The 15983-nt window shown below is 49.2% G+C and overlaps 1 protein-coding gene across 2 annotated transcripts in view; it reads left to right on the top strand.

Annotated features, from left to right (window-relative positions):
• The first annotated feature begins 935 nt into the window (after nt 1-935).
• Nucleotides 936-15983, top strand: part of rev3l (REV3 like, DNA directed polymerase zeta catalytic subunit) — a 40270-nt gene continuing 25222 nt past the window's right edge. For both annotated transcript variants that reach the window (XM_080832129.1, XM_080832130.1), the window contains exon 1: nt 936-1773. In XM_080832129.1, the coding sequence (XP_080688255.1) occupies nt 1635-1773 (139 nt within the window). In that variant the 5' untranslated portion in view covers nt 936-1634. The remainder of the gene's footprint in view (nt 1774-15983) is intronic.

The raw sequence follows: 15983 nt of genomic DNA on the forward strand, positions 1-15983 counted from the left end.
TTGGAGCGCGTGACACAGCCTACAATATTTCAATGTGCTTCGTTTAATGGTCCGCTGTTCAACGGTATATGTCGTAGCCTATTCATCACCCAAAATAAAATCCTTTCACGATACTGGGCAATGCCTCTAACACATAAAAGGTAACCTACTGAAAATATTAGTGGCTCTTCACGGAGTGGTCGAGGGCGTGTTTAAATATCCGGAAGCATATGAACGAATGCCGCATATTGTCCAATACATGTTCGAGGACGGTCCATACTAGCCAATCGTGATTTACCAGGAAGGTAGACTTTTTATTCTGCTCATCTAATAAGCGGAACATCTAGTCATTCATACATTTGTACTCAAAGGATTGGCCAATTGTGCAAACAATAGGGAACGTTTCCTGGTTTGTCAAGGAGCCTTGTCAAAGCCAAATTCCACAAAGAAGGTATTTGTGTGTTTCCTGTTGACGATGATCATTACTTGCAAAAATAGTGTGCACAATTCTATTGTTCGCTGTTCACATTCGTATCACAAATAAATGGTTTTCCTAGAGCATTGTCAGATGGGTTATCAGTGGAGGATATTAGCAAATGCTTTCAACACAGTGGACCAGAGAGAACTATGTGCTTTGCTTGGAAATAGTGTGTTGTTATGTTATGGCGTGATTCACAATCGTGTTTTATGGTTTCAGATTTAATCTTCTTTACTTTTGCTACTCAAGTCCCGCCCATATACACATCAACCAATGACAATCAAATGTTCTTTTCTAAACACCAATCAACTGCACGACAGCGTGGTGTTTCTTTCGGGGAAATGTGGGACTCAACAATGAGCTCCTCGACCTGAAATGTTGCTGGGATACTGCAGTGTTTTAGCTAGCGAGTGGCCTGGAAGCAGTGGGGGTAGAGAACAGGGGAGGGTCTACGGAGTGGGAATGGTGCTGATCGGGGTTACCGAACTGTGTTGTGATCGTATTACAGAAGAGAGGGAAAGGTTGTCCGTAATGGCACATTGCTAACGCACAGCAAGACTGAGGGCTGCCACATTGGATTTTCCCACCGAGAGGATTTTGCACCATTCGTTATTTAGCTACGTCTGTGAAGACAGTACGGAGCTGCCACCATGTTATCTGAATGGATCTTTGGTAACTGCGGGATACACAAATAAGAGTGAAAATCTAAATAACGTTAGCTGCCTGCTTGCGGCTGGGTAGCCCCTGAAGGCTAATGTTGCCTCTTACTATGGCCGAATGTTCATCCGAACTGGACGCCAAGGCAATGTGCGTGAAAACACGTATGTGTATAGTTTATGGAATGTAGTGGTCATGGTAGATGTGTCAGTCAGTCCGTTATTGTAACAATCAAACATTTTAGCGAAATTCATTGCAGTTAGATCAACCTCCATTACAGCGGATGGTCTCAACAGCTGGAGGTTGGATTACTGTTTCTCTGTGCTGGATATAATGTTTCAGTATAGTGACACTCCGCGTGCATCTATAAAAATATCCAAGGATTGGGCTGTGGTCATGTGCATCTAAAAGAGTTTGCAGTATTTTGATCCTCTTGTTGGCGGCGTATTTCGTGAACACGTCAATCCAGGCGTGCCCATAGTGCCATATTGTGCAAAGGAAAGTAAAAGTATCATCAATCATGTTTTCGGTCCGCATTGTCAATGCTGATTATTACATAGCGAGTCCTATTAAGGATTTGGACGTATGCTATTCGGAATTCAGAGAAAGTGGAGTGAAGAAGGTGCCTGTTGTCCGAATCTTCGGCGCAACACCTGGTGGTAAGTATCTCCGTTTGATTTTTAATCAAGGGTGACCTCTGTTGCATGTTTTTCAACACAGCCACGCGGTACCACGGCTGGTTTGCTCTATAGCGCCATACACGCCAAATAAACAACTTTGTACTCTTTAATATGCAACGACAGTCAGTAGTATGTAAATAGGCATTCGAAACAATTAAATGTTTTTCATACACAAAATACACAGTGCGGTCATTTTGGTTAACGTTACTTTGCCTGTAACATTTTTTCACAACCGTTTTGAAGGTGTTTGGAGTAACTAAGCCTGTTTCTTCGTCGTTTCCTAATTTATCCATCTCAATTGAACTTGCTGTGAAATAGGCTAGTAGGTAAACCGTGTTGAAATAATGCATTGTCAGCTCCGACACTGGTGCTGAGATTCAGGTTATTGGATAGCGCCATGATATCAACATGAACATGGAGACAGAACTGAAGCCACATGATCCCTGTTTTTTTTTTGCCGCTGGGATTTGCGGTATGGTAATGTTTGTCATTTAACTTCTTGTTCATTCTTTTACAGTGGAATTTGAACCCACAACCTCGTTCGTTGACACAACTGCAAATAAGTTGCTGTCCTCGAATTTGTAGCATATTTTGTGTTTGCAAACTTTAAGTTTGCTAGAACTAGGCTAATGCCCTACGTTGCCATGTTAAAAAAAACGTGTCCTAGCATTCTAGGTAGTTACCGGAGTTATGTATTTGTTTTCAATTCTTTAAGCCTTTCACTCTACACCCACAATGAACTTGTATGCCAAGGCCGCATACAGTAATGATGTAGATTTGCACTCCACACTAACTAAGTAGGTGGTGGGAAGGTTGGCCATTCTTATGTGTTCTCATTGTAGTTTGGCTGGCACCATAGTGCCGTGTGTGACGTTGATTTATCAGATGGCGTTTGTAGCCATAATTTGGCTCAACCAAATAAATAATCTGAGCAGCGGCACTACAATTTAATTCAAACGGGCCATGGATTTGGCTCTCCCCAGCACATTCTTATGGTATGTTGTTTTGGCAAAAGTCACAAGAATTTCACTTGTGCACCACAGAGGCCTAGGCCAAGTAGTCACCATGAGCTCTGCTGGATGAGAACACAATGGCATTGCCATCTGGTTGATATTACAAATAGCTGCCTCTGACAGAGAATAGAAGCCTCGTCTCATCCATTAGCGTTTTCATTTTGCAGCTGAACAGGGGGTTTCAGCATCCAGCATTGTCACTCAAAAGATGTCCATATATTGAAGCGACAGTGAAAGATGGACTGTCTAATAGTCCAATGTCCTTGTTTGGTCAGAGTAGTAGAGACACACTCTTGTAGGAGCAGAGGAGTTGTGTGTGTGATGAGTCCCTGCTGTTTCTCTTGCGCTCTCTCTCGCTCTCTCTCTCTCTCTGGATCTCTCCGTCTCCCCTCCCCCTGCATTTTGTCCTCCTTTGAACCAAGAGCTGCTCTGACACGTTTCTTTCTGTCAAACCTGAAACCATGCTTCCTGTTTTCACCGTGTTGTTGGATCATCAGTTGGCCTTTTGCCAGTGCTGATAGATCTTGACTCTAGATGTGTTGGTCAGCATGCACTGTACTGAGCTGAGCCCTGTTGCCTCACAGTACTGTACTCTGTCATGCTGCACTACTCAAAAAGTTTGCTGTTGATTTCTCACCAAGTTCTTCCAACTGGCTTTCAATGTTGGAGCGTGGCCTGAGACAAGAAGTCATTTAATTCTCAGATGCATGCTGGGTTGTCATCACCCTGGCCCCGTCTGGAGGAGAGCGGGCCCTTGCACTGGCCCAGAGGAGCCGTGCAGCATTCCAGTTTTAGACTGTCAGTGTTGGGAAAGGCATGCTGCTTTTGTTTTTGCATCAGGACTGTGTGTGCGTGTGTGCGTGTGTGTGTGTGTGTGTGTGTGTGTGTGTGTGTGTGTGTGCATGCATGTGTATGCATGTGTACAGAGGGGAGGAGAGTCGGCGTGACCAATCACCCTGAATGAGGGGTCAAGCAGTGAGGCGCAGAGAGGGATAAAGTGGCCCCCCCCTCACAGTCCTGCTTCTCACCGGGGGAGCGCCGAAGCCTTGTGAAGGAATGCCTCCCCTATCCATTAACAGGATAATGAGGGACTCAAAGCCTGGGTGGCTCATTAGCCAAGACGGCCTTTCTGAGGTGCCTCCATTTCTATACCTCCACCCACCTGGGCTTATCAGTGCATTTCAGATAGACTGATAATTAACTAATAATTACTTTCTTTCTCTCTCTCTCTCTCTCTCTCTCTCTCTCTCTCTCTCTCCCTCCCCCTCTCTCCACCTTGAGTCTGTCTTTCTGTGCTGTATTAATTTCAGCATTTAAGCTTGAACTCCTCAAGCTGTTCTCTTCCAGGAATGCATTGTGACCTTGCTGGCCAATATGATGTGAAACCTGGTGAATGCAGGACTTTGCCTCGGGGATAATCCCGTGCTCTGATGTCATGGTGAGGCCCACAGGAAGCTGAGACTGCCCCTGACATAGATGGCAATTAACTTTCTTTAAAGGCCCATTTGAAGTTGGGGAGCAGTGGGATGATCCCTGCTGTTCAGACTCGGCGCTCCTCATTTATTCACCCCTTAATAGAAGTCATCCCTCTCTCTTTCGTCATCTTCCTATTCAGTTTGGAGTTCCTAGGCGGTAGTCTCAAGTTCAACTCCGTCTCTTAGTCTCTGTGTGTTTTGACCTCTTATGGCCCCACCGGAGGGAGTGTGGAGAGTAATGTCACCTGGCATATTTGTCATATTCGACTTGCACCACTCATGATTTACACTGGCATTCCACTGAGAACTTGCGTTAAGAGAGAGCCACCTATTCTCTCATGAGTGTCATTCTAGTCAAGTTCTGTTCAAAATCACAGGATGGACAGGCCCCTCTGTGATGTGCCTGTGAGATTCCTCTGTTCCATCACCCGTGGCTGATCACTGTCAGGTGTGTGTCCTTTCATCTGGTTTAAGCCTCTCTCTCTCTCTCTCTCTCTCTCTCTCTCTCTCTCTCTCTCTCTCTCTCTCTCTCTCTCGCTCGCTCGTTCTCTCTCTCTCTCTCTCTCTCTCTCCCTCTCAAGTTTCTCTCTAAACAGGAGTCCTGGCAGTCCACGCCTGTGTGGGGGAAGCCCTGTTCCTGCCTATGCTGTGTGTGTGTGTGTGTGTGTCAGGAAGGTTCCAGCCACCCTGTGTGTGTGTGTGTGTGCGTGTGTGTGGGAGACTCCAGCAGCCCTGGCCTGCATCCTCTCCATGTGCCTCTTTCTGAGAGTGTGATACCGCTCCTACGAAAGGGACATGGAATGGCTTTTACCCTCTGAACAAACAACACAGCAGCTCCTAGTAATAGACTGGTATTGGTATTGACTGAGAGAACTATAATGTCGACTACACGACACGTGCTGTTGCAGGACCTGAGCCTGAGGACCTGAGCCTTCTGTGTCTGGTGCCCAGCGTGGAGGAGCAGTGCTCTGCTGGTGATGCATGCTGCTGTCGTCCACAGACTCCCTGATTGATTGATTGGTCTGCTCACACTGCATGCACAGGGCGTTTCTCCAGCGCTGGCCACAGTCAAGGTCCAGCGCACACAGGGCCTCTAAGCATCTTACCCAAGCCCCGATATCTGATCGATCGAGATACTCAGTACCTCTTTACACATGGGTATTGGTTGTGTTAGGGTGTATTGTTTTTGAAGGATGGGCCATATTGGCTCGAACTGGGAATTGCATCCATAAATTACACCTGGGTAAATGTGTGGCCCACCATGGTGCACACCCTCTACACTGTATCTGGTAAGCTATCAAACCTGGAGTAAAGGCTTGTTTTTTTCCCTTTCTTGTGTATGTGCTAGGGGTTTGAACGGTCTGTGTCCTTGAATGCCTGCCAGGTTTATCACACACAAAGAGAGAGAGAGAGAGCGAGAGAGAGCGAGAGAGACGGAGAGAGACGGAGAGGGAGACAGGTCTTCTCTACAGCAGTCTGAGGTGCGGCCGGTGCAGCAGAACAAGGCTTTTAACCAGCGCTGCGATTTACCCGGCAGTGCAGTCTAGAAGCGTTTGCTTGTGGCTTGGCTGTGTCTGAGCTCTGCTCCAAGGGCCGGCTGCTCTGTGATGAATGGACGTTTCGCCCCAGTCAGCACAAGTCTGACGTGGTGGCGGAGCGAAGGCAGGGTGCACACTGCAGACTCAAGCATGTAAACCTGCTCACTGGAAGTATGTCCAATCTGTTTATCGAGTGATGTGTCAACTCCTAGACGTACACACACACACACACACACACACACACACACACACACACACACACACACAAATGTTACCATGTTTGTTGTGCCCCCAGCAGTGTGCTGTTTGTAGCTTTTACAGTGTACATTCACACGCTTATTTTGATCTGGCTCTTCAAGCGGCGGGAAGAGTGGCTTGTCATTCTTCTCGTTCTGTGGTTTGACAGGAGGAGGGGACCAGGGGGTAGGGTGGGGTAGGTTGGGGTAGGTTGGGCAGGCTCTGCCCAGAGCGCACTAATGCTACTGTTCCTACGGCATCTACAATCTGGCTGTTTGTTGAAGTGGTCTTAGTGTTTCTGCCAGATTAAGCCCTCATTAGAAAGCACAAGAGAATTTGGCACCAACACCTCCTGAGCTGGAAAAGAGTGAATGCTAAGAGAACCTGTCATGCTGTGCCACCAAAAGCACCCACACACACACACACAAACATACAAACACAAGTACACAAACATACAAACACAAGCACACAAACATACAAACACACAAACATACACCCACACAAACACACACACAAACATACACACATTCTGACTTGAACTGAATTGTATTTTCTGTATAAGGTTAAGGAGGCTTGGTGTCTCCATTAAGTGGGAGCACTATTGTTTTCATCTTAAAGCTGGTAAAGAATGTGCTGATGTGGGTGCATCTCTCTCTTTCCCCCTCTTTCTCTCTATCATGCTCTCCCCCTGTCATTCTCTCTCCCCCTCCTTCTCTCTCTCTCTCTCTCTCCCCCCCTCCCTCACTCTTCTTTCTGTGGGTACTCCTCTTTAGCAATGCCGGCTGATTGGGATGCTTTGAGCTTGTACTCTCTGCAGTGCACAGCACGCGCACACACACACACACACACACACACACACACACACACACACACACACACACACACTCTCATCAGAAAATAGGCTCATCCAAGGGGGAGGGGGACGGGGGCTTCTGTGCTATAAATAGCTGGGCTTGTTTCTAAATGGAGCCCAGCTTGCTTTTGACACCAGTGAAGGAATGCACAATAGTGGAATTAAATTAAGAACTGGAATAGCATTCCCAGTGGTTTCTGTTCCAAATGTACTGATATCATAGGAGGAAAGTCGCCATTACTACTATATTGTGACATGCCATGTATCTGCCCTTTCTTTATCTCTCTCTCTCTCTCTCGTTGTTTCTCTCTAAGTCTCGAGCTAAATGCAGCAATCGTCTGTGCACTGCGCCCTGTGATGTGTGGCAGTGAGGCATGCCATGAATATCAAATGGTGGGCAGGCGGTGGGGCGACGCAGGCCAAACTGGTACAGGGAGAGTGAGAGTCCTGCCGGGCTGGCAGGCGTTCACTCGGTCTTGCGCGTCTCCGCTGTGCCGGCTGTGCCATCACACGTCTGCACTGTGGCGTCAGACACCTTCCTGGATAGTGCTGTGTACACAAGTTTCCCTTTCTCTGTCTCTCTCTCTCTGTCTCTCTGTCTTTCTTTCTTTCTTTCTTTCTTTCTTTCTTTCTTTCTTTTTCTCTCTCTGTCAGCTTAACTGGCCCTCTCGTGCTTGAGTTCTTTCTTTCTGTACTTTGGTCTTCCATGGCCTTTTCATCGTTAAGGGACCTAAAAGACTGACCTATGCTCAAGCTGATAATCCTGAACCACGTGGGATTAGGAGTAACTGGGCATCATAGTTGTTCTGAAACTCATGTTGGTAATCTAAACCAACTCAATCGAGTTCCTTATTCTATTGTTTACTCCGAGTCAAGCACACTTTCCTTGTCTTATCAGTTGAGCCGTAGTCTTGCTGGTATCTAATCACTCAGCTGCTCTCATCTCCCTTCCCTCCATCCCCCTTTTTTTCTCCTCTCCCTCTTTCTTCATTTTCTCCCCGCTCTCTCTCAGTATGTAGTGTCACTCTCAGTTAGCTGTGGGCTGTGGGGAAGCCTGGTGTGGTCAGTGAGGCGGAGCGGATTGCTGCTGTCACCATAGCCTTTCACCTGAACCCAAGAGACCCCCTACACACACACACACGCGCACACACACCGACACACACACACACTACGGTCATGGCCATGGTCACACACACGCTCACACACACACACACACACACACACACACACACACGTGTACATGCAAATTCACCCTTGTAGTGTGGCCATGGTCACACACACACACACACACACACACACACAAGCACACTCACCAGGACATGGCCTCCTCTGACTCTGTCTCAGTCTCAGTGGCCCACTGTTGTCTGTCTGACTCATTCCAGTCTGCACTACTGTGTCCCCAAGAGTATAACCGTGTGGTCAGACCACATCCCCCATTTGTGATTGGGCTGACCAGATGCAAACAGACCAAATGTGGGAAGTCTGAGTGTTACCAACGTTGAGAGATAACCATAACACTTTGATTTGTCTGCCTAACTGAATAAGATACCTTTTGTACTCACCCTTTTGGCTTGTAAAGACCTAAACTTTGTCCTCTAGTCAATTCCACAGCACGCCAGTAAGGCTACAGCTTTTGCTTTATGAAGGATATGATGGGCACACAGTGCTGTTTGTCATCCCAAAGGCACACTCATTTTGCAATGCAACACACATTGGCCATTTCAGGCCCATCAAACGGTCCTTAAGCAGAGCAGGGGGCATCATGCAGCTCCACCCTGCTGGAGTAAGGCAGTGCACACCATAGACCTGAATAGTCTATGCCAATAGCCTATTCATGTCTGTGGTGCACACAGTGGATCCCACTAAAGTCCTTCACAAATGGAACAGAAGAAACCGAAACGGAAAAAATATGAATCACATTTTAAACTGCTTTCATTAGATTCAGAAAATTGGAACAAAAGAACGCAAAGAATTGCTTTCTCAGCTGCCATAGTTACAATGTTGGGGTAAAAACAGGGCGTTCAAGGCACCGCTGTATCTGTGTGAAGAAGCATTTAGGTCCATTAAGTCGTGGCTGAACCTGCCCCTGGTTGCCGCCTGTGCCATAGCTCCATTAGATAGAGAACAAACTATCCTGCAGCGGCATGAGCAGCTTGTGCCAGGCTGGTAAAAGAACGCATCCATGTGGTTTTATTTCTGACAATTTCAAATGAAATGATCAATGAAAATGTATCTAAATAAGCAGGATGTGGCACAAAGGGTCAAAATGCTATACAGTACAACGCAAAGGGTGTTACCTGGTCACCCTACGTGTGATTTTGTGTCTTTGTGTCTGCCTCTGATTGTTTATTTGGTCTGGTGCCACCCAGTCTTATCTTGTATTGTAAAAGACTAAAAGTCTCTCTAAAAGCTCCTCTGTTTCTTTACTGGGGGCTGTGCTAAACAGTGTGTCTGTGCCCCTCTGCCTGGGGCTCTGAGTGGGTGAACCCCCTCTCCCCTCTTTGCGCTGTGCTGTGGCATGTCTGCCCCAGTGGTGGCTGCTGCTGCCTCTGACTGCTGCCTCTGAGGCTCCCTGTGAGCTGCAGCTAGTGGGCTGTCGTGACACACATGTGGCCTTTGTCGGGTTGTGCGTGAGAGATGGCTGGGGGATAGGATGACCAAGGTCTGCAGCTCACACAGCTAAGTGCCTTCATTACTCTGCCTGTCTACTGGAAGAAATAGGCCTAGTCTTTCTCACCTCCCGCTCTCTTTTTTTCCCTCTGTCTGTCTTTCTTTCTTTCTCTCTCCCTCCCTCCACTCCCCACTTCTTGCTGTGTGTGAAAGAGAAAATCTAGGTGAAGTGCAGTTTTTGCCTCCATGATGGATTAGGGGGGGGAAAGGCCGAAAACACTGGCACATCAATATCGTATGTTTAAGACAATCCTATCAGTCTGGTCTCCAGCCCTGCGTGTCTGTGTGTTGAAGAACAGCTAGGCATGGACACCCTCTGACCTGTCACCTGACCTGCTTATCCCTGCCTCAAGCACAGATTGGCAGGGTGACCTTCGCCCTTCCAGCCCATGCCGTTAGCCATTAACCAGTACTAGGCTAATCATTAGCACAAGAGTCTGTTTGGACGCCGCGGTGTGACGTCCTCACCTCACTCAGGGGATCTGGAGTAGGCCTCTTGAGAGGCTGTTAGCACTCACTGCTCAATCTCAGCCACTACCTCTGGAGCTCCAACATTCAGGCAGTAGAATCATCGAGCTGCTGACTAATCATTGAGTAACCCATCTGTAACACAAGGTGGTTAAGCTTGCTGTTTCTGGTCAGCCTCTGAGCTGAACCAAGAGAGAAGGAGAGAAAGAGGGAGGGAGGGAGGGAGGGAGAGAAAGAGAGTCTTAGGGGCAGTACACACGACAACAGTGAAAACAGAGACGTTTTGTTGTGTTTTGGCCTGAAAACAGAGACTTTTCAAAAAGGGGTTCCAGAGTGGAATATTCTGAAAGCAAGAATGTCGAAATTCACCACAGCCTTACTTTATCCAATTATGTTTCTTTATCCATGAATCTTCAGTCTGAGCTACACTCTCCAAAGCCCTCACGTCCTCAGTGGCAATGAATTCAAATGTATTTTTTGATTGTCAGACACATCATGTTAATCAGCCAATGTGTTCTTTTTTCTATGCAGAGGATGTTATCTATCATAAAAATCAAATCCAGAGCCATTTCTGGGTTTTATATATAAAGTAAAGCTAAATGCTAGCAACCTTAAGTAGGTAAGGTTCACTTCACTGGGGAAATTTTGTTTCCACATTTCTCGAAGTGCCATTGTTTAGTTGAAGGCCACAACCTGTAGCATAGGTTGTGCAAAAAATGTGATTTGTGAATCTGTGTGGATGAGTTCTCATGACGGTGCAAAACTCTGAAAACAAAAGGGAAAAAAAATAATTTTCAAAACATTACGTTGTCGTGTGGACGACCCCTTAGTTCACGTTTTTTCCATGAGCTAGCCTCTGAGCAGCATGTGGGTGGTGCTCCTCTCCTGGCTGAGGGGTTTGTCTGGGCGGGAGGAGTTACCGAGCAGGAGCTGGAAATCGATGTGGAATGAGGTCAGTGTCACTGGAGCCTTCTGGATGCCTGAGAGAGAAGGGAACAGAGAGCCAGCCAGAGAGAGAGAGAGAGAGAGAGAGAGCAAGCGCCAGCAGACTGTCAGCCAAAGAGAAAGGGAGAACGAGAGAGGAGGGAGTGAGAATGATAAAAGAAAGGAGTAAAGAGCGAAAGAGAGAGAGAGAGAGAGGGAGAGCAGACTATAAGCCAGAGAGAGAGAGAGAGGGAGAGCACAAGAGCAAATAATAGAATGAGAGAGGGTGACCACTAACCAGAGAGAGAGAGAGAAAGAGGGCCAGAGAGAGAGAGAGCGCGCGCACGCACTCAAACACAGTGCAAGAGAAGAGTGCAGACCACCAGCGGCGGAGAGAGCGAGAGCAGAGTAGACTGCCAGCCAGCCAGCCAGTTCGAGAGAGTGAGAGGGCGAGTGAGCCATGGAAGCACAACACATCACCGTGCACTGCAGCAAGTCCCTGTGTCGCACAGCACAGCTCAGCACAGCACTGCACTGCTTATCTGACAGCCCCCCAGGCACGGTGGGCAGGGAGATTGCCATCTTGATCACAGCACGCTGTCACGGCAGGCCTGACTGCACTGACACAATAGAAGCAGTCACACAGGAGAGATGCAGAGAATGCCTGCCTCTCTGCCGTATTGCCCGCCTGTCTCTCTGCCTCTCTGCCGTATTGCCTGCCTGTCTCTCTGCCTCTCTGCCGTATTAGCTGCCTGTCTCTGCTGCTGCTGCAGCTGTTCTGTGGAGGGTGGAGCCCTGGAAGAACCAGGAAGACATGGAGGAGTGAAGCAGGGTCTAGACACGTCATGATGGACACGTCATGGTCATGTCGTAAAATACTTAATCCATAAAGGACCATCCGTCTGGCTCTGCCTGTCCCCAAGAAGGCCGGATGTAAGCAAACTAGATCGTTATCTTACTGATGGAGGACCTCTGAAAAACACACGCACAGTATTGTCTTGGCTGTGTGTGGTGCCGCCGATAAACAAGCTAGTTTTGAAGGACCCACTGCTCCCTTGGTGACCTCCATCAGCTGCCCTGTGCTGCTCAGGCCCGACTCAGCAGTTAAGCTCACACCCAATGCTGCCTGAAATAGCCACCGCAGCGGGCGCGCCATGACTGTCAGTATGGCTGGGTGATTAGGCCTTCACTAGTCCCTGCTCTCCTCCTCCTCCCTCCCTCTTTCTTTCTCTCACTTACTCACTCCCTCTCTCGTTCACTCTCTCTCTCACACACACACACACACACACAGATACATAGGCTACACCTTGGACACAAGCATAGAGATTCTGCCATTTTCTCCGCAGAAGGCCAATTGCTAATTTAACCCTTTCCTCTCCAAGTGATCCCTTGGGCAGTGTGGCAGTGCTGTAGATTATTGAGCCGGCTGTGCTTCTGCTCTGCCCAGACAGCCTCCTATTGATGGATATCTCCCTGGGAATTCGGGGTAATTTGCTGATGAAGCGCAGGCACAAATGTCTGTGCCTTGTTTTCCTGCTGTAAGCGGTTGGTCCAGGCCCAAGCCTTCTGTGAGTAGATTTCAGGAGCACATGATTCGGCTAAATACGTTACGATTGAAGGGTTGGCCATTCATGTTTCTCTGTCCCCCTCCCACCCCCCCCCCCCCCCCCCCCCCCCCCGTCTCGCCGCCTCCTCTAACTGCTGTCGTCACTGTGGCCACAAACACTCTCTTTCTCTCTCTCTCTTGTGCTCTCGATCTGCCTCTCTCTCTTATTTATTTCTCTCTCTTGCTCTCGATCTGCATCTCTCTTTTCTTTCCTCGCTCGCTCTCGATCTGCCTCTCTTCACTCCCTTTCTCTCTCGTTCTCGATCTGCCTCTCTTCACTTTCACTCTCTCTCTTCTTCCTCCCCTTTGTTCTTTCTTGCTGCCTACAGTGGTTCACTCGATGTTTGCTCATCCTCTTAGATGCACCGTTCTAAGTCACGTTTCTGTCTTCGTCCATAATATCACGTATTGTGTGTGAGGCTAATGTCGTTTACTCTGATTTTTTTTTTTCTTCGAAAAATACAGGGATATTCTTGCTTGTTCTTGTACTCCCTTTGCTTGCCTGTTTTTTTTTTTTTTGGAGGAGTTTTGTTGGAGGAGACCACAATGCACTCTGATTTGGACTGTCAGTCACACACAGTCCAGTCCAGTCCTGCCATTGTGCAGCGCCTGGGAGCCAAGACCTGCAGCGTGGAACAAAAGCGGTGTCTCGTCCTGACATTTACAGTAATGTGTTTGAAACAAGCCGCCACTAGGGCGCCGCATGATTGAGCTGCAACCCCCCACACGCCCTACAGCAGTGAACTCGTTAAGAACAGCGATGTGTAGAATACGGCGGGCAGTGGCAACACATATGGCTTATTGAACACTGTGTGTGTGTGTGTGTGTGTGTGTGTGTGTGTGTGTGTGTGTGTGTGTGTGTGTGTGTGTGTGTGTGAGAGCCTGTGCGTGTTGTTTTGGGGTTTTAATCCGGTTCACTGATTGGTGCCGGGTGGAGTATGAGTATATTGTCTGGTGTTCATGTCACTTTCAAATACACACAGGGTCTTCCACAGCCTACCTTTCAATCAGAAAATTGCAGTCGTGGCCGGAGCACAACTCCCATCAATCAGGTGTGTTAGTTCATGATAAACCTGTCCATGCGCCCTTAAGATGACCCACAGTAACGCCCCATTTCTCCCTCCCAGCCAACTGCACTGAACCCAGGGAACTCATCCCTTCAGCTGCACGTTTTTATCTCCCTCTTATTTATGCTCCGCTTGATGGCTCCCATTGGGCCCTGGTGCCAGAGGTCACACCTGCAGGCCCTGCGTGGGGCTCTGGGGGGCCCCCCCTCTCTGGGAGGACTCCTCACAGGTTCCCCCCCCACAGCTCTGACTCCCACACCACCACCCACCCACCCACCCACCCAGCCCAAACCCTCCAGCACTATCAGGCAGCCCTTCCTGCCATCAATCAGGGCAGCCCTGTGAATGGGCATTCATCACAGACAAGGCCTGCACTCTGTCTGGGATGCAGACTGGCAGAGATGACTCTGTGGTGGGCGTGGGAGTGTTTATGAGTGGAATGAGGAAGTGCCTGGTGGTGGTGGCGTAGTCAGAGCCCAGTCATTCCCACTCCACTCCACTCCACTCCACTATGTCTGCTGTGAGGCACGCAGTCATTGATCTGCCTTAGACTGGAGACTGGCAGGGGAAGAGGAGAGGGGGATGGGTGGGATGAGAGGAAGAGAGAGACAGAGAGAGAGAGAGGGATCTGTTCAGGAACATGCTTTGGTCACGTGCAGGGCTACCGCTGCTCCACAGTGCTGCAGTAGAGGCAGCTCCTCTCTCGCTGCCTTTCATTCACAAAAGAGGAGGGGAAGAGGAAGAAGAAGAGGAAACTCCTTTCAGCTGTGGACAGGAAGCTCCTCAAGCGCACAGCTTTGCCCTCCCTCAGGCCCCTGACTAGCTGTCTTTTCTTGTCTTTTTCCTCAACAATCACCGCTTCCCTCCACTTCCTCCTCAGTCACTTGTGTGTGTGTGTGTGTGTGTGTGTGTATGTGTGTGTGTGTATATCAGGACAGATTTATAGATCCTAATTTATGTAGGGGGGGGGGGGGGGGCTTATTTTACCTTTTCTGGTCTTTTAGATTTTTCTCTTTCCTTCCTCTCTCGTTTTTTAATCTAACACATTTGTTATCTCTCATGCTTTCTCTTTCTCCCCCAGTTTCAGCCAGATGGGTAGAATCAGTCATTTCTGCCTCCCCACAGTCTATCTGGGCTGTGCTCACCAGCCACGTTACCTAGCAACTGCAGCAGGAGCAACTACTCACTACCGGTGCTGGCAAGGTCTCTAGTGCACGCTTACTCGTGCGTGCGTGCGTGCGTGCGTGCGTGCGTGCGTGCGTGCGTGCCCACACAGACACACAGACACACAGACACACAGACACACAGACACACAGACACACAGACACACAGACACACAGACACACAGACACACAGACACACAGACACACAGACACACAGACACACAGACACACAGACACACAGACACACAGACACACACAGAGCCTGTCTGTTCCCTTTGCTCAGCCTGGCGAGGCCGACTCTTCACCGAGGTGTCACTCCAGCTCTTCTGCCGGTTCATGACATTTAGCCCCCTCGTCCAACCTGTTTCCTCTCAGGCACTTCCAGCTCTATGCCAGCCTCTCTTCATCACGTGCCCCCCAGCAGCCAGCGACCCCACCTACCCACCAACCTGTAGACCCTCAGCTCACACTGGCAGCCGTCCTCTCTGGCCTCTGGGTCTGCGGGCCAATGTGTGTGGGCTCTAGGGCCTGGGGAGCCTGCCGTGGGTTTGAGACTGGACTGGGAGAGCAGCAGGGGTTTGGGTTAGAACACCAGTCCGCCATGTTTCCCCTTTGTGCTCTTTATGATGGCATCCTCCTGCCACTCGTCAGCAGCTCTCGTCTGTGTTTATGGGGAATGGTGTGGTGGTGATGTGGCACATGTGGGCTTCACCGGCAGCATGGGGGGTCGGCGCTTTTTGGGGGCGTGGGGGGTCTGGAGGAGCACCCGTGGGGGAGGCCACTGAATGTGCCGGGACTCCTGGCACAGGGCTGTCTACCCTCCCCGGTGCGACGTGTCTCGTCTGTGCACTTCCTCTAATGTGGCCCAGTGGAGTGCCGTCTGGCACGGCGTGTGGCATCCCGCACAGGTGGTGGGCACCGGGATGCAGATGGTGGTGGCCATGGCGACAGCTTCCGCTTTCACAAATAGAATCATCCTCTAATGATCCCAGGGAGCCAGGGCGGGTGAGCCTCAAGCTTGTGGCCACAGAAGGGGGAGTGTCTCTCTCTCTCTCTCTTCGTATGTCTCTGTCTGTCGCTCTCTTTCTCTCTCATTGTGTGTGTGTGTGTGTGTGTGTGTGTGTGTTGTATGATGAGTATTCTGTGGGGTGGGCAGTCTGCTCCATCAGCTGTGA

Source organism: Sprattus sprattus (genome assembly GCF_963457725.1).
Source record: "Sprattus sprattus genome assembly, chromosome: 2".
In the NCBI taxonomy this organism is placed as follows: domain Eukaryota; kingdom Metazoa; phylum Chordata; class Actinopteri; order Clupeiformes; family Clupeidae; genus Sprattus; species Sprattus sprattus.